This window comes from Lactuca saligna, chromosome 1 (genome assembly GCF_052625555.1).
Source record: "Lactuca saligna cultivar CGN05327 chromosome 1, ASM5262555v1, whole genome shotgun sequence".
NCBI classification, from domain to species: Eukaryota; Viridiplantae; Streptophyta; class Magnoliopsida; order Asterales; family Asteraceae; genus Lactuca; species Lactuca saligna.
The window spans coordinates 116,811,481-116,834,600 of NC_136417.1; the positions used below are offsets into that span (position 1 = coordinate 116,811,481).

The following is a 23,120-nucleotide window of genomic DNA, read 5'->3' on the forward strand; positions in this document are numbered from 1 at the left end:
AGAGTGAAAACGATTGAGAGAGGTTTCGTGTGTGACAAATGTGAGTGTCCGGCTTCGCAATGCAAGGTCCGTAAACCCTGTTAAGCCTTGTTTAAGGATCTTACACACTCCCGATGAGTATGCAACATTGTTTATCAGTTTAATTCATTGATTAGCACTAAGGCTTAGGAAATTTTAACACAAGGGCTTTTCCCAAGTGATGTTTTCCCATTAATATAACAAGTTATACAGTATGTATATAACACAAAACCTAATACACAAGGTTTAATCGAGTTGACCAGTTTGACTTGATGAATTGACTTGACTCTAGACTGACATTAGTCACACACTCATTTAATTAGCCTCTAAACATAAAGGACACATTGGCAAACTTGTAAATATGATATAATAGCCTTCAATCACAAATACGAATAGTTGAAATTCATTCGTTTTTTGCTCTTTCAATCCAACCTTCAATTCTGTTTGAATACGAACATATCTTCAACATCTACGATTAATTATACTCCCAACATCATTAGAACAACATCATCGATAATCAACAAAAAATTCAATTCGTATCATTCATTCAACATCGTTCATCAAATAAAACATCGAAATTAAGGTTAGAAAAAGATCAAATCATTTTTTGTTTGAAAATTTCATATATTTCTCTACCAATCTACTATTTTGTAAGATTTAAGTAGTCAAAGTATCATATTTATCACATTTTTAAAAAAGTTAACTTGTATGCACTCCAACTGTTTGATGAAATGCATAAACTAAATTACCACATTATATTTACATATGAATATGTTTTCTCACCTGAATCAATATGTGATTATTAAAACACAAAACAAATATGCAAGTCTGTATGTTATTCATATGTGAATAACATATAAAAATTATATATATATTTCTGAAAACAAATTGTAATATTCATATATGAATATACTGTGCTATATTCACATATGAATATACCAACTATTATTCATAAGTGAATATACGATCTAATATTCACAAGTGAATATACTATGTACTATTCTCATGTGATATGCCATGTAATACTATATAATATTCACATATGAAAATATCATATAATATTCATAAGTGAATATATATCATCTAACATTCACAAGTGAATATACTATGTAATATTCACAAGTGAATGCATCGTCTAATATTTAAATATGAATATATTATGTTTAATATATGCTATATTCATATATGAATGATACTTAAATTGTAAAAAAAAATTAATCATAGTTTTTATTCATAAATGAATAACGAATATACCGTAGTAAAAGCCATATTCATTTTTATTCACTTATTAATAACGATAGCTGGAAATATAAAAAAAATAAATTTTTTATTTTATCTTAAAACTATATCAATATGGATGTCTATTTGTAGAGAATAAAAAATCATGAATTTTGGTATATTTAAAATCATTTTTCGATAAAAACAACTTTTTAAAAATTAAAAAAAAACGAAAAAACTATGTTTTTGTATATATTAAGGTAATGCTTAGCATAGTTTAAGGAAACATGTTTTGTTGGAAAACACATGTGCATTCTTTTCCCATTTCCGCTGGTACGTTGAAAACTTTTGCAATAAAAATAAATGATTGACTGAGAATGATTCCCCCATTCTCAACCTTTTTTTTCTCTATTGAACCCTCCTCTCTTTCTCTCTCTTTCTTTCTCTCTCTCTCTATGTATATATATATATATATATATATATATATATATATATATATATATATATTTGGTGGCTCTTTTTTTTTTTTGTATGTGACTCTTAAAATCAACTGACATTATATATGAACATTCTCATTTGCTTTCCCATGATCTCATATATCGATATCGGGTTATATAGGACAAACTGTCCGTCAATAATATTTGAAGGTGATTGAATAGTTAGATTATATATTTTAAAGAGTTTTAAAAAATAAAATCCTCATGAATTATTCAAATCAACTTTTTACAAGATGACAGTACCACTATAAACTTTTTATACAAACATATATGAAATTAAGATTGAAACGGATATTTTCGTAAAATGATAAACAATTCTTTAATTTTGTCGGATTGATGCCAGCTAAAAATTAATGATGATTCAAAAAATAATGAATGTGTAAGCTAGCATTTAAAAAGGAAAAAATAAAATAAAATAAAGACATGAAGATTAGAAAGAAATGGGTATTTAAGTAAAATTATCAATAGTAAAATGGTCTAATTTGCAAACCCAGCCATCCAAGGGCTATCTGGGATAGTCTTTCATAGCCTAGGGGTAAATAGATACCATACTTAAAATTAAGGGATATTTCTGGAAATATCTTATTCGATTCCCAAATTGGTTCAAAGATCCTTCAATAATTTCCAATTTCCATATCACCAACCATCGTCTCAGGCCTTTCTACGCATCCTTGTGCTAAATTCCTGGTGTTCTTCGATTTCTGTTCATCATCCAGCAAGGTCTCGGTTTTCCAACCAGGTACACCCCGTATGTATCTCTTTGATTGCGTGTATGTATGTATACCTAAAAATCTACATTGTTTTTATTTATTCAAGAATCAGTTTTTGTTCAAATATGGCGGATTGATTCTATTTTTCAGCTGTCTTTATTTGACCTTTCATTTCTTTACATATGTTAGATTTTTGTTTTCTACGTTTATCTTGTGTGTGATCATGATTCATCTGTCATAAGAATCGGCGTGTTTATTCTGGAAATTGGAAATTTGTTATGCTTTCTTCTTCGCTTTTTTTTTTTTTTTTTTCAATCGTAGGAGTTAAATTGTGTAAGTTGATAAATTCATATAATCATGGCCATTTTTTTTCTAGAGGAATCGATAAATTAACCTAAAATTACAAGGCGTGTTTACATCTTTCTTCCTTAGGGACGTGGGTATAAGAAACTAAGTTAAAGCAGTGTAATCTTCCCCTTTTGTTCATGTCATCTGATAATTGAATGTGCATTGATTGCGTACAACTTGTTATCATAGAAATTATGTTGAAGGATTTATTTTATTTGTAGTATCATTTAGTAGCCTGTAGATTTCTCAAGGCCACATGCTTTTGTTTCATTGTCATATAAGAGCTATGGGTTTTATGAGAAATCTAGATACCTTGAATCTATGATCAATGTTTTTACTTATGTTCATGGATTCATGCATTGATCTCAGATTGATATTCCATAGTTATATTACTTTCTTTGATCAAACAGAGTTATCTTTCCAGGCTAAAGACAATAAATACTGCAGTGTGACTGAAACTGAATCAGTAATTTTCTTGACACCATTATGGATGAGACAAAAAATAGTGATGATTTTACCTTTTGGCAGGTAAGTTCTCTACAATTTGTCTGAATTATCTATAAGCTTCATATCAATCTTTCTTTGTGACATCTTTAGGGTATTCATTAAGGGTTTGTTTTGTAAATTGGAATGGAATACTCATTCCTACGGAGTGAACAATTCCATTCCTTACCTTATTCCATCATACCAAACACTACCTAAACTGTTTGTTTCTGATTATAGGTTGGTGATGAGAAGAAAAATGAACCAAAAGGTCTTCCAGATGTTAGTAGTATGAGTATAGAAGATAAAAACAAAAGTAGTGGAACTATTTGGGGTGATAATTCCAATAGTAATGCTGATGTGGCAAAACAGGAGAAAGTTGGATCCTTGACTTTTAAGGTTATTGATGCATCTTCACAAAGAAAGTCAAAGGAACCTTCCAAACAAACAGCAGGGGTAGATGTGGAAAGTTCAAATAATGCATCACAAAAACCAAAAAGTGTTGGAAAGAAGCCAGTTTCAAGGGCAAAAGTTCCTTATCAAATTGGGTATAGTCATATGGATTGGCTCAAGGTTACTAGAACACATCCTGATTTAGCAGGTAATTCAATTGTTTGACTTTTAAAATAATGTTTGACTTTATAATGCAAACAAAAACATCATAAATAAAATATACCCTTTTTTTGTTTTTACATTTACATTCCTGTAAATATAATATAACCTTTTTTTTGGTTATGTAAGCTTCAATAACATAAATATTTCCAAAATTTTTCAAAACTTAAATGGAACTAATTTTTTATTTTGTAAAATGTAACCTTAAAGTTAGTTCTTCACTAGTCTTGTTTGAGGTTTTAATTGGCTTTTATGATGTCTAATTTTAATTGTTATAAATAAAAATCCAGTGATTTATATTAAATAATAAAGTTGAAATAAAATTATATACTGTATAACTGTAACTACATATCATATAAATAAATCATATGAAAACTCGTTCTATTATATCCAACCAATGTTGTTTGTTATGCAGAAATAAACAACTGAATGAAATTAAATTAATAAATAAAGACAAATTTTCATTTTTATAAAAATAAACTTCGCTGATTTTTTTTTATTTGTTTAGAAAATATGCTTTTTATATTTACCAAGTAGTCGATAAAATTGTTATTTATCACTTTGAAGAAATTGCTTACAAAAATAGAAAACTAAATACCACTCAATCTCGAAATCAACGTATTATAAATTTTTTTTTTTAAAATAATTTTCAGATTTAAAATAATATATTTTTATTAAAGTTTGGACATATTATTAGTGCCAAATTCCATAAAAACTACTGTAGTTTGGATTTTTATTTCTGTTTAACCACCAGAAGAATATTTTCTGATTTAATCACTAAGATTTTGATTTTGTGTTTAAAAAAGGGAAATCTACAAAAAAGTCCCAATATTTTGGAAATATTTTTAATGAAGTCCTAAATTTTATTTTTTGAATAGAAAAGTCCTCACTTTTTAACTTTTTGAATAGAAAAGCCCAAGAAACCGGTTAATTTATTCATTTTAACCCCTTTTGACTCGTTCAGCAGGTCATAGGACCAAAATCGTTAATTTTTCCAAAATAATGAGACTTTTCTACAGATTTCGTCAAAACTTATATATAATGTATAAATGTATTTTTTACGTATTTATATATATTTTTATGTACTTTTGAATTTTTTCAGTTATAATATGTATATGTTTACGTATTTTTTATGTATTTTAAATGTATAAACGTATTTTTTTACATATTTATATATATTTTTAAGTATTTTACACAGTTTTTTTATGTGTATTTTTTTATGTATTAGGTATATATATATATATATATATATATATATATATATATATATATATATATATATATATATATATATTACGTATTTATGTCTTTTTGTGAGTTTTTATATGTATATGTTTACGTTGTTTATGTATTTTAAATTTATAAACATATTTTTTGACGTATTTATATGCATTTTTAATTGTTTTATATATTTTCTATTTATTTTTATGTGTTATTTTTTTATGTATTATGTATTTATGTATTTTTTTAAAGTTTTTTATATAGATGTTTATGTATTTTAAATGTATAAACATATTTTTTTACATATTTTTATGTATTTGAAAGTATTTTATATATTTTTATGTATTTTGATGTGTTTTTTATGTATTACGTATTTATATGTATTTTTTTTAAAGCTTTTTATATAGATGTTTATGTATTTTAAAGGTATAATTGTATTTTTTTTTTTACGTATTTATGTATTTTTTATTTTAAGTCGTGTTCACCATTTCATCTAATTTTGTACAACTTTTTCGAGTATGCAGTATAGATGGCTTTCCTACATGCCCACATATTTTAAGCTTTTTCGATTTGCTTATCTTGAAATTAAACATCGAATGGGAAAAACTTAAAATATACATAAACATCTATATAAAAAAACAAAAAAATATATAAATATGCAAAAATACATATAAATACATAATACCTAAAAACCACATAAAATATGTAAAATACTTATAAAAAAATTACATATAAATACATAAAACAATACGTTTATACATTTAAAATACATAAATATACGTAAACATCTATACAAAAACTTTAAAAAAAAATACGTAAATACGTAATACATAGAAAACACATAAAAATTATGTAAAATACTTAAAAATATATATAAACATGTAAAAAAGACGTTTATACATTTAAAATACATAAACATTTATATAAAAAACCTAAAAAAATACATAAATATGAAAAAATACATATAAATACTTAATACATAAAAAATAACACATAAAAATACATAAAAAGTTATGTAAAATTGTTAAGAATACATATAAATAAGTAAAAAAATATGTTTATACATTTAAAACACATAAATATATACATATAAAAACTTAAAAAATACACAAATATGTAAAAATAGATAAAAATATGCAAAACATATGTTTATACATTATATACAAATTTTGACTAAATCGGCAAAAATGTCCTATTATTTTCGAAAATTTTACAATTTGGTCCCATGGCCTGCTGAACAGGTCAAAAAGGGCTAAAGTGAGTAAATTAGCCAGTTTCTTGGGTTTTTCTATTCAAAAAGTTAAAAAGTGAGGATTTTTTTGTTCAAAAAATAAAATTTAGGATTTTATTAAAAATTTTCCCAAAATATTAGGATTTTTCTGGAGATTTCCCTTAAAAAAATCACTGCATAAAACTTTTGAATTCTATAAAAACCACTATAGTTAAGAATTTTCCATTCCATTCCAATGTAGTAAACAAAAATGATTTTTTTTTTTTTTTTTTTTTCTTTCCATTTCAACTATTTTAATTTGCACATTATATGCAACTTTACACATCATGTCTTTGTAATAGAAAGAAATGAAAGTAAGATGTTGTATTAAACAAATCAATGAAAGTACATTGTTATTTCTTGCATTTACCCTTGTAATGTTTTCATTTAACTTGTCAAATGTACTGATTTATTTCTAAATTTTTTGAAATTTATGATTTTTAAGGATTGAAGGGGCAGTCAAACAAGAGAGTTATATCTTTAAGTGAAGTCAAACAACACCAATCAGAGGACTCCATGTGGACTGTTCTTAAAGGACGTGTTTACAACATCACTCCATACATGAAATTTCATCCTGGAGGTACAATTTTTTTTTTTTTTTTTTTAATGCAAAATTATCAATTTTCATCAAGTAATTTTTATTTTTTTTAATCTCATTAAGTGGTGTTCGGATAAAGTAGTGTATGGATAAATGATGTTTAAAAAATATTTAAGAAATAACAGTGTACTTGGGGAAATGATGTTTTAACCTGTTAAACAGGTTCCAAGTAAAATGTTGCATATTTTGTCATAAAAAACCACTTTTGTTTCTAAAAATTATGGTTATAAGTTGGAAGGTAAAATGTTGCATATGGTCATAAAACAAATTTTTTTTTTTTTTTTTTCTAATTTGTTTCATGTTTATAAATTGGAAGATAAAATGTTGCATAATATGTCATAAAACTACTTTTTTTGTTAAAAAGTTATGTTTATAAATTGGAAGGTAAAATGTTGCATATTGTCATAAAATTACTTTTTAAAAAAAATAAATTTTGTTTCAGGTTTATAAATTGGAAGATAAAATGTTGCATAATATGTCATAAAACTACTTATTTTTTCAAAAAAATTTATGTTTATAAATTGGAAGGTAAAATGTTGCATATTTTGTCATAAAACAACTTTTAAAAAAAAACAATTATGTTTATAAACCCGAAATAGATGAATCTCTTACTATTTTTTTTTTTTTGCAGGTGTTGATATGTTGATGAAGGCGGTTGGAAAAGATTGTACAGCTTTATTTAGTATCCTTTTATTATTTTTCAGACCATCAAACATATTTTATTTTTTATTATATTAAAATAATATTTTGACATGACACAACAAGTTTTACTGTGCGTGCGTTTGACTGACATAGGACCGGAACCGGAGAACTAAACTCATGTGAAACAATAATGATAGTTTTTGTTGAAAGGGACTTGCTCTTGATTTTCTTGTTTGTAAAAAAGACGTCAATGCCCTTCTTCTCCTTAATGCATTTATTCAGATAAATACCATGCTTGGGTGAATGCGGAGTTTATGTTGGAGAAATGTCTTGTTGGTATTTTGGAAGAAAGCCGGCAATGATTTAATATTATAAAATTCTATGAGGACCGAAAGAAGTGAAATTTTTATACAAGGAACACAAAAATATTGTAATATTTGACATGTGAAAGAACAATAGTATTTGAGTTAAAAGCTGTAGCGAAATTGGATGTAAATTTATGATCACCATATCATATGCTACTACATATATTATTCTTCCAAATTTGGTGCTATAAAACAAACTGCATGCATATAATATTTTTTTCGACACCTCTTTAGTTTTGAAAAGATTTTAAAATTTCAAATCATTTCAGATTAAGTTTTGAAAAAGCTCTTTAAACTAAAACTTTTTTTTTTTTCAAAAATAAATTAAGTTATAGCAAGCAAAACATATTTCTTGAGCCACTAAGGAATAATTTGCAAAAATAAGTTAAATAACCGCCCATTAATAATTTAAAGGAATGCCTTAGACTGCTATGGGTTACACTCATACCCATGTTATTGCTGCCACATCATCATCTTCTCTCCATAGCATCTCTATAAGGGATGGTGTTATTTTTTTGAAATGGCATTGAGGAAGAAGAAAAGTAGAAAAAAATAGTAAGGAAGAAAGCAGAACAAACGTTTAGGAATGTTACCTTCGCAAGGGGAAGCAACAGGAAACGGGGGGGGGGGGGGGGGGGGGGGGGGTGTTGGTGGCGTTATACTAACGTTGTGGTGCTCCCAACTCAGCAAAACGGCTTTGGCCGTTGCTCACACCGATCGCTCTCAAAAAATGTTTGTGAAAATTTTTCCTCGAACGCGTGTATCATTTCTCGTTGGTTAGAGAGAGAGAGAGAGAGAGAGAGGATGTTTGGGAGTGTGAGTGGGCCAACCTTATTTATTTGGGTAAAAGACAAAACCCAACGAAGCTGACTTGTGTCAACGGATGTCTAGCCTGAGAGTGATTAACTTGGGTATTTGGTTCAATTGGTCCATCTTTGTTGCCAGATTTCCATCTCAAACCAAATTACAATTGATACAACCAAACATATAAAATGCAATCTCTAATTTTAATCACAACACTTTTTCTATAATCATTAAAGCAAAAACATACATTTCTAACGAAAAAAAACAAGAAAAACAACCAAAAACACATTCAACAACATCCAATCTAATTTTCAAAGAGAGCAACATAAGCAATCCTATTTAGAAACGACTTCAATGGAAACATTGATTAAAACCATTTTATTAATTCTTTCTAAAATTAAAAACGTTAAAATCATCAAAATGTTGCAAGACAAATCTGAACCATTAATTGTTTTTTATTCCTTAGAAAATGAAGAACACATTCACGAACAATAAAAGAAACAAAAACAATAATGCAATCTAATGTTCTAAAAGTGGTAATCTCTTAAGCTGAAATGGTTACAGAAATCGAATAAATGGTGATGGTGGCTCTAATGAACTTCATGTTGGGGAGTAATATAAGTAGGGTAATGGCAAAGAACCGGATTTCTTATGGATCATGTAAGTTCACTTTCCGAACTGATATTTCCATCATATGTTTGGGTTACACGAAATCTAGTCCAAAATAGTCCAAAAGGAATTGTGTATCTAGACACAGAAACACAAGCCAAATCGCCAAAGGATTCTATGTTCGTTCAAAAGAAAGAAGAGTTAAGAAGAGTTTTCTACGGCTCAGAGAAGGAGCCGTATATATACCTGACAGATGACGGATTAGGGTTGTTATCTTTTAAATTCGTTGGGAGAATCTCGAAACTAATGACATAATCAATGGTTTCCAAAACTAACAAGATTTGTCAATTTTACTGCTAACTGCTCCATGGACCCCGCTAGGGGCGCTGCCCCTAGGACCTTGCAGGAGGAGGGGACCTCTTGACCCCCGCCATTGTGCCGTACTGTAACATACACGTTTTGAAAACGTGTTTTAAGCAAATAATATTATGAAATATTATGTGAATTTGAATGTTGAGTTCTAACAGATAGTTTTTACCAGAATTTACGTAAAACTATGCTTAGAATCATTCAGAAAGTATTGGAAGTTTTATGAGATTCCAATTAAAAGCCAAATAGTGAAATACAGCGAAAATATAAAATTTGGAATAAGTAAAATTTTATTATTGAAAGTTATAGATAATCTTGTTAGAAACATTTAGGCGAAAACCTCATCGAAATCCGAGTTATAACGAAGAAGTTATGACCAAATGAAGATTCGTGATAAATCCAGAAAATACTTTGTCGCGTAAAAATTTAGTTTTCGATAAACTAATTTTTAGCCTTAGTGATGTAAATGAAAGTTGTAGAACTTTTGAAAATAATCAACTTTCATATAAAGACCATTTGAATCTGACTTCGTATGAGGAAGTTATGATTTTTCGAAGTTTTAGCTTAGTAGTAGACAACTAAAAACCCGAATTTTAGATCGAGTGATTTTTAGCCGACACAACCTAAACGAGAATTGAAGGTCTCGTCATTTGTAGTAAAACGGTAAAAAGTCTGATGAAAACGGACGTCGGATGAAGAAGTTATGAATTTTTAACGGATTTTCCTGTCCCAGTCTGTTAAAAATAATAATATTAAAATTAAATTCAAAACTAGCCGACAAAGTCTAAACGAAAGTTGTAGAGCATAATTTTAGCTACACGTGCATATAAAGAACGTCAAAAACGAAGCCCGTATGCGAAAGTTATGGATTTTAGAAGTTTTTGCACAAAAACCGAGAAAATTCGCATAGTCATACTTCGGCCACGTCACCTTCGCTCTACGCGTGCCACGTGTTCGAACTGCTGAGTCATCGAGGCCAGCTGGTGAGGCGTGTCGCAACCCTTGCATCCAAAGTGTAGGTCCAACCGCGGTCCGACGCGTGCCCAGGTGACTCCTCGCATACAAGGCGCTGGACCAATCCGAAGCCAACGCGTGTGTATGCCGGTGTCCGAGCTTCGCTTGAGACGTGTGTCCCTCCTCCCTCGCTGCCACCTGCCTTCGCTGACTCACCCTTCTTGGCCGACCTTCGCATCTGCTGCCGCGTGCAGCCTTCTCAGCCCTCGGATCCGAGCCCCTCGCCCTATAAATAGAAGCCTGGGAGATCTGCCGAGGAATTTTAGAAAATTGCCATTTTTGGCCCCCTTTTTCGTATTTTGACTATTTTGACATCCCCCGAAGCCCCAGTGTCAATCTTAACACCCGAAACACGCCCCGAAGTGTCGTGAAGCCCGAAATTTTATTTTTTCGGTTTTGAAGCTCTACCTTTTTAGAGTCCGGTTTTTAGCTAATTCTCCCAGTTTTCAACAAATAAAGCCATATTTGGAGCCGATATGCTGCTCAAATTACTATTTTAACCCCCGATTATTTTAAGGTGAGTTCAATATATAGGAACAATTGTATGTTATGCGTTATACGTGCTATGTGCTTTTCAGTGTTATTATTCCGGGTTATTTTCCCGTGTTATTTTTATTCGCTATTTTTAATAAGCAAAGATATACCTTTGACCTTGTGATCAGTGAAAGGACTTAGATTCACGGTGGTACTGATATGTAGCCTCTGTCCATGTAGAACATGTCTCGTAAGAGAATGACTTCTATTCTATGACATTGGCAGAAGGTTAGATAGGACTGGTATGTAGCCTCTGACCATGTAGAGCATGACTCCGTAAGAGAATGAACTATATTCTATGGTATTGACAAATGGTTAGACAGGGCTTTAAGCCTGAAATCTACCAAAATGTTAATCCGAAGTTGTATATCTTCTGTGCCGTTTGGGCCAAAAGCTTTATTGATGCATATCAAGTATTGAAATTGTTATGTCTCATTGATCGTAAATCTTTGAATCAAATCTTGAGTTAATATTGAAAGCGTGACATATGATACACATATGCTATTGTTGTTCTTGTTCCTTTTTGCTTCTGTCATATTGGTATATATAAGGCATAAGATTATATTGTATCTATTTATTGAATTCACTAAGCGTTATCGCTTATCCCTCTCAATGTTTAACAATTGCAGGTGATGAGTATCCAATTTAGTTTTATACTGCTGAAAGATTTAGAATAGTTAATACTATTTCTCTGTATTCTAATGTTCAAGTATGTATATGAATAATAGATTCCTGAGTAGATATGAAATGTAATAAAACTTAGTCGGTTTGTATCCAATCATTTGTAATCACTTTATCAATATAAAATATTGTTTTATAAATATGCATGTAGCATGTGTTGAGGAAGTAACTTAAGAATAATGTTGGAATAGTATGAAAGTTTGGGTCTTTCATAAATACGAAAGTTGGGGTCTTTCACGTACTTACTTATAATTCGATCTTATATATGCATGCACTTCACATTCACCAAACATATAATATAGAGTACAAATAATAATCCTTTTAGCTCAAATGTTATATCCAATTAAAAAAAATGTCCAATGACACTAAATCACTAACACTTCATCCGTCTTTGAATATGGGTAGTCATTTTTTATTGTCAAGTTGCATATAGGTCTTCGTTTTTGGAAGCTAAAAAGGATGAACATAAATGATTCTAGTAGCAGGTTTATTTGGAATGGAGAGAAGTGGCAAGGTGACGACGACAATGTAGATATGCAAGAAATGGATGACAACGATGTTGTAAGGTTATTTGTAGATGAGATGGTGGTGATGGTATAAGGTTATCTGGTATGCCAACGTAGATGTGTTCAATGGAGTTGAGATGACAAGCAAAGAAGTAGTCAAAAGAAGAGAGAAGATTTACGATGTGCTATCATGCAAGTGACAAAAGGAAACGGAGGAGGGATGAATGGATAGTGTTTAGGAATAACCCTCATGTTAATACTATTAAATAATATATTTTATAAATAAATAAACCCAAAAAAAAAAGCAGGAATATAGTTTTTTTTATATGTGATAAAGATCAATCCACAAAATAAAAAAAAATAGAATGCCACATAGGCTCTACAATTCTACAAATCACAAAGGTGACCTTTAAAACTCATCATATCATTTTAGTTCCATTAATTACAAATATAACATGTAAAAATAAAAAAAAAAAAAAGAAAAAAATTCACATGACACCTAGATTTTCGCAGGTGATTACCTACGAAAATTAATAAGAAAACCATTCTTTTCATTGGTGTGACCAGTGAATATCTAACAAATAGAAAAAATTCACGGAAACCATATTTCTCATAAATATATCTTCTGAAAATCAATAATTTTCATAGGTAACAGTTGTGTTTTTTTTTTTTTTTTTTTTTTTTTTTTTTTTTTTTTTTTTTTTTTTAGTTTACATAAGTCCAAGTCTGCAAAAATCTTAATGACTAAGGAAAGAAAAGGACTTATCTACCATTCCATTTACTATTATATCATTTAAGTCCTCCAACCCAACATTCTGTCTCGATCTCTCTCACGTCTGCCTTCCTTCCTCGTTGACTCGCCGTTTACCGGGCGACTTCTCGCCGTTCGCTCTGTAGTTTTCTGTCGTTATCCTTCTGCGTCGCGTCGTCGTTCTTCATCCGCTATTCTCGCCGTTTCAGGTCTTGTTGTTGCTCTGTAGACAGGTAACTATGAAGGCAGATTTTTACCATTTAGTTTACACAATTTTATCTCATTAATCAAATTATAATAATCAGTTTCTTCAGGTGATTACCGATTCGATAATCTAAATTACTTTTTTTTTTTTTTTTTCAATTAGGGTTGTACAGATCCAACATGTACTTCTTTAACTCCTCTAATTTTCCAATTCACAAACACGATTTTTTACATTTGAATCCTTTTGAACCTGAACGATAATGTTTAATTTTCTGGTGATGTTTATGTTCCCCTTCTTTCAAAAAAAAAAAAAAAATCTCGGCTTTCACAGATAAGCTGAATTAGGTTTTCTTTGAGCTGCAATTTGATAAGGGATTTCTTTGTAGATATCACAACGACACATTGGTCAACAAAGTTTAGGTCACTCATCACTAAACTCACCTTTTTCACATAATCAAACCTTCATTGGCATGCGATTACTTTTAGCCACTTTCTCATTTGTGTGTTTGGGTTCATTTCACTGACATTCGTTCTGCATGGGTGTGTTAATTACACGTAGGATTTGGTTAACTTCAAGTCCTGTTCTAGGGGTAGAAAAACAGGTTAACGAATCTAATTAACTGAGTATTCAATTTATAATTAATTCACATCTGAATGTTATGGTGATTTTATATCAATACTTAATTCTGAATCAGATTAAATTCACATGCTAACACTCGGAGGTGCATATGTATTGTTATTTAAACACTTCATTTTTTTTTTCTAATTTTGTAGAATATAACTACTGATTTTCTGTAGGCACAAGTGACGAAAACGTTGGATTCAAAGTGGGATAAACAAGAGTCAATCCATAACTCATAATGGTTGAGCTCCATGAAATATCTGAAGAAGCTTCATCCTCTTCAACAACTCATTGTCGTGGATATGATGTATTTTTAAGTTTTAGAGGTGTTGACACTCGTCATAGTTTCACTAATCACCTTTATAATGCCCTCGTGCATGCCAATATCACTACCTTCTTAGATGATGAAGAAATCGAAACAGGGGAAGATCTGAAACCTGAATTGGAGAGTGCAATTAAAGCATCTAGGGCTTTTGTTATCGTTTTGTCTACAAATTATGCTACTTCAACATGGTGTCTTGATGAATTGGTGTTGATCCTTGAGCAGCGTAAGGTATCCAAACATATTGTCTTCCCTGTGTTTTATCATGTTGAGCCCACCGATGTCAGGAAGCAACAAAGTTGCTTCGGAGATGCAATGGCTAAGCATAGACAGAAGATGGAAGCAGAGACAAACTCAAGTAAAAAATGTCAATGGGCTCAAAAGATAGAACGTTGGAATAGAGCGCTTACAGAGGTCGCTGATTTGAAGGGGATGGATGCAAATGGCAGGTAACCATTTTTGTTCCTATATTTTCATATGGCGTATGCATTTCAATATGTTTCTCTATAATCATAAAATAGGCATATTTATGATGCATTTAAATTTGGATACAAATACGCATAAATTTGAATCTAGTTTTTGCAATTATGTGATCTCATAAGTTAATTCATATAGGTAGGTTAAACCATCATGCTAGTTTTAAAACATTTGCTATGTATTTCTTATTTTAACATAAGTAAATTCATTTAGATAAATGTTATTAATGATTTTTTTATGCATTTTACTAATAAATCAAAATTTGAATGGTTATAATCCGCTACTAAGTTTTTATATCATTTTACCTTCAAATCACATCATCTTTTATTATGATATTCTAATGCTCACATGTAAGTCGGAAAGGTTAACTTGAAACTATTCACTAATATTTTGTTCAGGTTCAAGAAAAACCAAGTTGATATTTAAGTTTGATGGTTTTGTAGAAACAAAATGAAATATCGTTGCCTGTTAATAAAATCTTGTATTACATTAGACTCTGGCCTTATTATATATAATAATTATGACCATGCACATTAGATGGTTGTATGGTTAAAAGTGCAAATACACCTTTTCAATGTCATCAAGAAAATTTGAATCTCCAATATGTCGTGTTATTTTTTTAGATTGTGTTTTGTGGTTCTTATAAAATCAAATTGCAGGCTAGAGGTGGAGCTTGTTGATGGAATAGTTAAGGACATCTTTCGTAGATTACATACATCCTCAAGGTTTCCACTGCCACAACTTATTGGGATGGACAATTCCATTAAATTTGTAGGTTCGTGGTTGAAAGATACATCCTCCCAAAAGACAGATATACTCACTATTTTGGGTATGGGTGGGATAGGGAAGACGTCGTTAGCCAAATATGTCTACACGTTACATTCTCATGAATTCGACACAAGCAGCTTCATTGAAGATATCAACAGGAGATGCGATGAAAAATATAATGGGATGCTTGATGTACAAAAGAAACTCTATGAGGATATTTCAAAACCAACTTCAGTTCAAGTTCATGATGTTTCTATGTACACTTCAATGATAGAGAATGCAGTAGCCCGTAACAAGGTGTTTCTTGTTCTTGATGACATTGGTAGTCTCAACCAATTAGATGCATTACTTGGAAGGAAAGGTTTTCATCCAGGAAGCAAAATCATAATAACTACAAAGGACGCGTGGTTGACAGAGAGCTGTGAACTGTTCAAATTGAAGGGTAAATCACTCACGCATGAAAAGCACTTTCTTGAAGGCTTAATTGAGAGTGAATCACAAAAGCTTTTGTGTTTTCATGCATTCATGTGCAATGATCCCAAGGCAGGTTATGAAGAGGTGTCAAAAAAGCTAGTGAAGTATTGTGAAGGACATCCAATGGCTCTTAAAGTTCTGGGTAGGAATCTACATAATCGAGATGTAACTTATTGGGATGGATACATAGACAGACTAAAGAAAGAAAATGATTCCCCTATAAATAATGTCTTGAGAATGAGCTTTGATTCTTTGCCATCTGAAAATGATAAGGAGCTGTTTAAGCATATTGCTTGTATTTTTGTTGGAATGGATAGAGATGTTGCTACAACAATATTAGAAGCATGTGATATAGAAACAAGAACTGGAATTACGAATCTCATCGACAGATGCTTTCTTAGTATAGGATGGTATAACGAATTGATACTGCATCAATTGGTTCAAGAGATGGGAAGATTTGTAGTACGTGAAGAATCATTTCACAAGCCATGGGAACGAAGTCGATTATGGGGCCATGACTCATTTAGAGTGTTGAAACAGAAAAAGGTAAGAGCTCTTGTATACTTGTTTAAAGCATTTTGTATTTCTATATGTCTGTTTATACATTTTAATGTATTTTTGCATGCCTTTCTTGTCAGGGTACGGAAAATGTTCTAGGCCTCACTCTTGACATGAAGATAATTGAGAAAGAGAAGTTACATGGATCACTTGAGTTGAAAACAGACGCATTGAGTAAGATGGATAATATAATGCTGCTTCAACTCAATTATGTGCAGATCAATGGCTCGTACGAGAACTTTCCAGAAGAATTAAGATGGTTGTGTATGCATGGGTTTCCTTTGAAGTCTATACCTTCAGACTTACGGATGGAGAATTTGGTTGTTCTTGACATGTCATATAGCAACATTGAATCATTTTCCATTTGTTATAATAATCCGCAACGATGTGAAAGCATGCAAATGGTAACTTATCTATATTTATCCTTCTTCTAGTTCAAGCTGATAGAGTCACTGGTATTTTAACTTGTCTCCTTTTCAGCAGTTGATGGGATCTTATTCAAAAGGCAAAAGCTTGCTTGGATCATTGAAAATTCTTAATTTAAGTTTTTGTGAACAACTTGGTAGCCTTGGTGGGTTTGACCACTTCCCTAAACTTGAGATGTTGATACTTAAAGGTTGCAGTGGTTTGCTTGAGGTTTGTGAATCGATAGAGCAATGTGTAAAACTTGTTATTGTTGATTTGAGCTCCTGCAGCAAGCTTCAAAAACTTCGGCGAATCATAGGCAAGTTAAAGAAAGTTGAAACACTATTGTTAAATGGCTGTTGTCTCGGTGAATCTCGAATCAAGATTAGGGATATGGATTCACTCGAAATGGTCGAGGGTAATAACATTTCCATAAACACAATAACATCTTTGTCTGCCATTCCGGAGGCTGTACCAAGTTTTTCAAAGTTCTTTGGGATTTCGTTACCGAGATCTTTAGTAACCTTGTCACTTGTGAATAATAATTTGTCCACCGAATCCTTTCCTGTTGACTTCAGTTGCCTAAACATGTTAAAGCATTTATATTTAGATAGAAATCCTATCGTTTCCATGCCCACTTGTGTTAGAAGCCTTCATAGGCTTGAGACACTTAGTATGAAAAATTGTAATATGCTAACGTCAGTTGAGCATGCTCCACATACACTCAAATATTTGAGCCTGTATTCTCGTAAGCCTTCGCTACAAAAAGTTGTGTTTGATCCACAAATGTTCCCACTTAAGTTCTTTATAAGCTGCATTACTGCACCTTCGTCGTTTGAATTTGAAGGCTTGATCAAAATCCAACCAATGGTAGGTGTTGAGGAAAAGGTATTACGCAGTTTGGGATGGAGTAAGATAGACTTCCTTAAGGAAAAGTTCAGGGGAACTCCATTCTATTCTAGACGAAGAAAGGAATCTGAAATCCAGGTTTGCTCTGGTTAACTATATGTCTTTATGTATATATAAGTAATGTGGTGATTAATGAAGGTGGTTGTATTTGGCAGATGTATTATGAATTTGGAATATTCAGCACATTTTATAGTGGTGAAGAGATACCGAATTGGATTACAGATAGAAACAAGGGGCCATCAATATCATTTACCATCCCATCATCTCCTAACAAGCTTAGAGGATTGAATTTCTGTTGCGTAGTTGCATATGAGATGCCCGACTATCTAATTGATGATCTCATTTATTCGCCAGTGATCATAATCAGTAATACAACAAAGAACCTCATCTGGATTTACCACCACTACCTTCAATATCTCTATCTTGGTAGAAATTGTTTGACTTTGTTAAGTCATTGGATGTTTGGGATGAATGAGATGGAATGTGGTGACCAGTTTACTATTACCCTGAGGAAGATGCGATGTGATCATGGTAAACCAGTTACAAAGGAGTGTGGGGTGAGTTTTGTGTATGATGATGGAGAAGAAGAAGAAGAAGATGTGTTGGGTTATTACAAGTCATGGAATCACATCATTGGTGGAGATCTCACTGGATTTCAATCAACATCAGGAGAATACATCCTAAGCACAGATCGATTTCTGTTGCCTAATGTTGATATTGATCGACTAGGTTATGCTTATCTGTGTGGAGAAAGCGCCCGCTTTAAAGGTAGATGTCACTCTTATGCATAATTTTTTTTTATCTAAAGCTGCATGATAATAACTAAATGATAGCCTTTTAAGTAATAAATAATTCATGTTTGATTTTATGCAATCATCGTCAAATCTTTAATCTATTTCTTTTCATTAGATAAATTGAAGTTTAGAGCTTTATCTCAAAGGAAGTCTAGCAATACTGGAGGTAGGCACCCAAGCTACTTTTTTTATATCACAAAAACCTTTTTTTTTTTTTTTTTTATCACATAAGCTTTTTTCTAATATGTTTTCACATAAATAAATGTCTTTCCAGGTGACACTCAAGGCTAAGCTTTGTCACTTAACAAACTTAAACTTGTGGCTCACCCGACTTTTGCTCATCTCCACAGGTCTGCAATTCTTATAATCAGTCTTCTTTTAGGTTTGTTTTGGTGTTTTGTTGTTCAAAATTGATCCAATATTGGGCTGGATTTATATTTCTTTATACATATTTATCTTCTTTGCTGAATAACACAGCCTAATGCACAAGATAATTGATTATCCGACACTTCTTTGTGTTAATAAACTCATCTTATGTTCGACATTTACTAATATATACTTCTCTGTTTGTTTGTTTTTTTTTTCCAGATAAATCCCTCCAGGATGAAATTTCAAATGCCCTTCTCCTCCTTAATGTGTTTATTCAGATAAATCCTATGCTTGGGTGAATGTAGAGTTCATGTTAGGGAGTGTCTTGTTGGTATTTTGGAAGAAACCTGACAACGATTTATTTTTTATAATTTTATGAGGATCGAAACAAGTGATTTTTTATAAAAAGAACACGAAAAACATTGTAATATTTGACATGTGAACAAGTAGAACTATAATGCTGTAATGAGTTAAATGTATCGAGTTAATAGGATTTTGCTACATATATTATTCTCCTTAATAGGATTTAAATTCAAAAGACGATCAAAATTTATAATTATGCATATGCTAATAAAAATATATGACAAACAATTCCCAACAATCAGTATGTTTTATAATTCTGTCCATATGTGTCACATGTACATTAAGGGCGTTTTTTTTTTCACAAAATCGATCATAGTGAATAAGCATAATTTATTCAAATTAACACCAAGTGTCTTTATTTAATAATCAAACACTTACAGTTTGAAACTTGAACTTTATTCTTTACAAGGTGTATAATAACAACCAAACTTCAATGTTAGGGTCGGCCCGTTGATTTTAAGGTTCTGTACGAAAAATAAAATTGGACCCTTTAATACAATTTTTGAATATACAAGCAAAATAAATTTAAGATGATGGATTGTGGTTACAAGAAACTTAAATTAAATAAATTAATTAAAAAGAAACATGAAATTTTATAAAACTTTAAAAGCTAATTATGTAACCTCTATAAACTGTTAAACTGATTTGTTTAAAAAAACAACAGAAAACTTAAATTAAATAAATTAATTAAAAAGAGACATGAAATTTTATAAAAGTTCAGGGGCTAATTAGGTAACCTCTCTAGAAACTGTCAAACTCATTTGTTTAATAAATTGAATTTTATAAAAAATAAAGATGATGTCGAAGGACTTACGTCAAGGCTAAAGAAAATGTGCACTTAAGCCAGCTGTGCTAACAAATTTATGCATAATTATTTGAATTACATAGTATATAATTATTTATATTTTGATTAAAATTCGGGCTCTATTTTTTTGAGTCCCTGTGCCCTTGCACCTTTCCCCTTAGCCGGGCCTGCTCAATGGAGAAGAATTCATCGTCGTGCAACAGCTTCAAAAGAATATAGAATTGTTTTAGCTAAAATCCTTGTCGCTTGGTTTGTGCATGAAATAAGTGTATACAAAACAATAAAGAATAAATATATAAAATCAATATGTAAATGACTCAAGTTAGTTTTCACAATTGCAAACTCAGCTCGAATGAATCATATTTCGTGATCATTATTACCATATTCCAAGTTATATGCAAGCTTAGTGAGTTGGTGTGATTCTTATACTATGTTGCACTAAGAGTCTAAGACTTAATCGTAGCATAATGATGAGCTTAGATCATGAATCATCCTACCTTAAGTGTCGTATATGATACACTAATATTCTAAAAGATCCCTTGTAGGGTATGTTTAGAAATTAGAAATAGTTATTTATTTATTTATTTAAATCTATCAACTTTAAAATTAAAATTTGACAAAACTGCAAAAATGGTCCCTGTGTATGTATTTTTTTAGGGTTTTAGTCCAAACCATGACTTTTTTTTACTTCGTGGTCCTTTTAGACTAGTTTGTATATGAAAATGGTCCCTCCGAAAATTAAAATGACTAAATTTCCCTCTTGATATAATTTTTTATGTTTTTTTATTTAATTTAAAGTTTTATTAATAATAAAATGGGGCCGGTCAACTCTCCATCATCTTCCTTTGGCTGAGTGGCATGTATTTCCACGGTGCTCTCTCTCTCTCTCTCTCTCTCTCTCTCTCTCTCGTTTACATCCCTTAACTACAAATACCATCTATGGTTTTCCTTCACAGTTAAGAGGAAGCCGACACAATTGCAGTCAGAGACACAACAACTGGCGACTCCCTCCTCCTTCCACATAGCCATTACCACCGTCGTATTTTTTTCCACACAAGAGTCATCGAAACCTTTTCTACTTTTTATGCAGTCATTATCACCTCCTACCACTCTGTCGGCCACCATAGAAAGATTTCACACCATCATCGCCACTATCGGCAGTGGTGTTGGTGGTAGATAAGGGTTGTTTTCAAGGTCTGATTCAAAGGTTTCATAGGTTTTCAATGTTTGATTTCAAGGTTTTCATGTCCGATTTTGAGGAAGAAGACGATGCGTAGTTGTTGGAGCTTCACATTTTCTTTTTTCTACACTAAGAAGTCCAATTTCAGATGCTGATAACAAGTTGCCATTCGTCATCTCCCCCATCTCACGCACATAGTAAAAATATGATCTGTTCTACAAGGTTTTGTTGGATAGAAAAATTGATTTCTATAGGGTTTCATTAGGGTTGAAAAATAGATTTCTACAGGATTTTGTTAGGTCTAGAAGTTGATTTCTTTCTTTTGATAATGAAGTCGATTTGCAGGTGTATGTGCAAATGTGTGACTGTTCATCATTCGGTGTTGAATCTAAACCATGATTGCTAGGGTTTTTGACGACTTATTGTTAGACACTGGTGGTAGTGGAAGGACACTGGTGAATGGAAGAAATTTGGAAAGCTCAACCATGGTAGATGAAGGGGAAGAAAAGAATGATTTGAGGGAAAGTTTGGCATTTGAGAGAGAGAGAGAGAGAGAGAGAGAGAGAGAGGTATGCAGACTCTTATTTTTAATTTTTATATATAAATACTTATAGGAAAAAAAAAGAAAATGAAAAATAAATATAATAAGGGTAATTTAGTTTTTTCAGTTTACTGAAGGACCACAATCACAATCAAACCACCAATCCAAAAAAAGTTATAATTTAGACTAAAATCCCAAAAAAATGCATTCCACAGGAACCATTTTTTGCAAATTTGTCTTCAAATTATCTTATTTGACAAACGGAAAATCCAAATTTCTTAAAAAGACTTGATTAAAATATGTTTATAAAATAAATGAGTAATACACTACAAGAATAATCACCATTAACGGCGACAACTCCCTTTAGCGGCAACATAAGACTTTCATGTTGTATGTCACCGCTAACGGTGATAAACCCCAATCCGTGTTAAACCCCAGTAATAAACCCAAACTTCGATTTGTTCCTAGTCCAATAGCTCACAACAGACGCTGCACATAGCAATAGCGGTGATGCCTTTTGCGGCGGCAACTGTTTCCACTGATACTCAAAAAAAGACCACAATGAATTCCTTCTAAAACTCGTCACTACTAATTCGCTTGTTGCCGTTGATACATCTTTGTCGCCGCCAAAGGCTTGACGAGATATACACAACACACAACTGATTTTCTTTCCTCTTTTGCCTTCGCTTTTCTATGACGATTCCATCGGCGAATACCAACACAATCCGTCAAATTCGTCGGCTCTTACTCCAATTACGTCGATAGTTCATATTACTGGCGATGAGGAATCATAATACCAACAACGAGGAAGTAGAACCAGCGACCATAGGTGGGTTTTCGCTTCCTTCTGCATCGATTTCATTTTCATTTTCTTCTCCCACCGACTTAAGAGTCGTATTGTTGCAACCCTTGTAGATTATTGCAACCTCTAGCAGGTTTTTCTTGTTTTTTGCCGATTTTTTTGGTTGGAAAGAACCTGTTAGCCGAAAAGCTACCGGAATACCGCCACCACAACCCTTCTCTGCCGGATCACACAACCAGGTTCCTTTATAAGATATGTATTTGTGTATTTGTATTAT

General features: G+C 31.5%; 2 protein-coding genes across 6 annotated transcripts; both read left to right on the plus strand.

Annotated features, from left to right (window-relative positions):
• Positions 1–2,321: 2,321 nt before the first annotated feature.
• Positions 2,322–8,160, plus strand: RLF (reduced lateral root formation). Of its 4 annotated transcripts, none has more exons than XM_078992424.1 (6): positions 2,322–2,472; positions 3,216–3,319; positions 3,515–3,875; positions 6,823–6,957; positions 7,607–7,657; positions 7,900–8,160. In XM_078992424.1, the coding sequence occupies exons 2-6, from the start codon at positions 3,278–3,280 to the stop codon at positions 7,977–7,979; spliced, it is 669 nt and encodes a 222-aa protein (XP_078848550.1). In that variant the 5' UTR covers positions 2,322–2,472; positions 3,216–3,277; the 3' UTR covers positions 7,980–8,160. The 4 variants fall into 4 exon arrangements, with proteins under 4 accessions (XP_078848550.1, XP_078848555.1, XP_078848563.1 ...); XM_078992429.1 differs by having other exon boundaries at positions 2,349–2,472; positions 3,202–3,319; XM_078992437.1 differs by having other exon boundaries at positions 2,355–2,481.
• A 5,126-nt stretch (positions 8,161–13,286) lies between these two features.
• LOC145043717 (disease resistance protein RUN1-like) lies at positions 13,287–19,655 on the plus strand. Of its 2 annotated transcripts, none has more exons than XM_078992459.1 (9): positions 13,287–13,483; positions 14,253–14,847; positions 15,535–16,663; positions 16,756–17,079; positions 17,156–18,067; positions 18,145–18,757; positions 18,899–18,949; positions 19,058–19,133; positions 19,372–19,655. In XM_078992459.1, exons 2-8 carry the CDS (start codon positions 14,315–14,317, stop codon positions 19,072–19,074), a joined length of 3,579 nt encoding a protein of 1,192 aa, XP_078848585.1. In that variant the 5' UTR covers positions 13,287–13,483; positions 14,253–14,314; the 3' UTR covers positions 19,075–19,133; positions 19,372–19,655. The 2 variants fall into 2 exon arrangements, with proteins under 2 accessions (XP_078848585.1, XP_078848594.1); XM_078992468.1 differs by having other exon boundaries at positions 17,159–18,067.
• Positions 19,656–23,120: the final 3,465 nt, after the last annotated feature.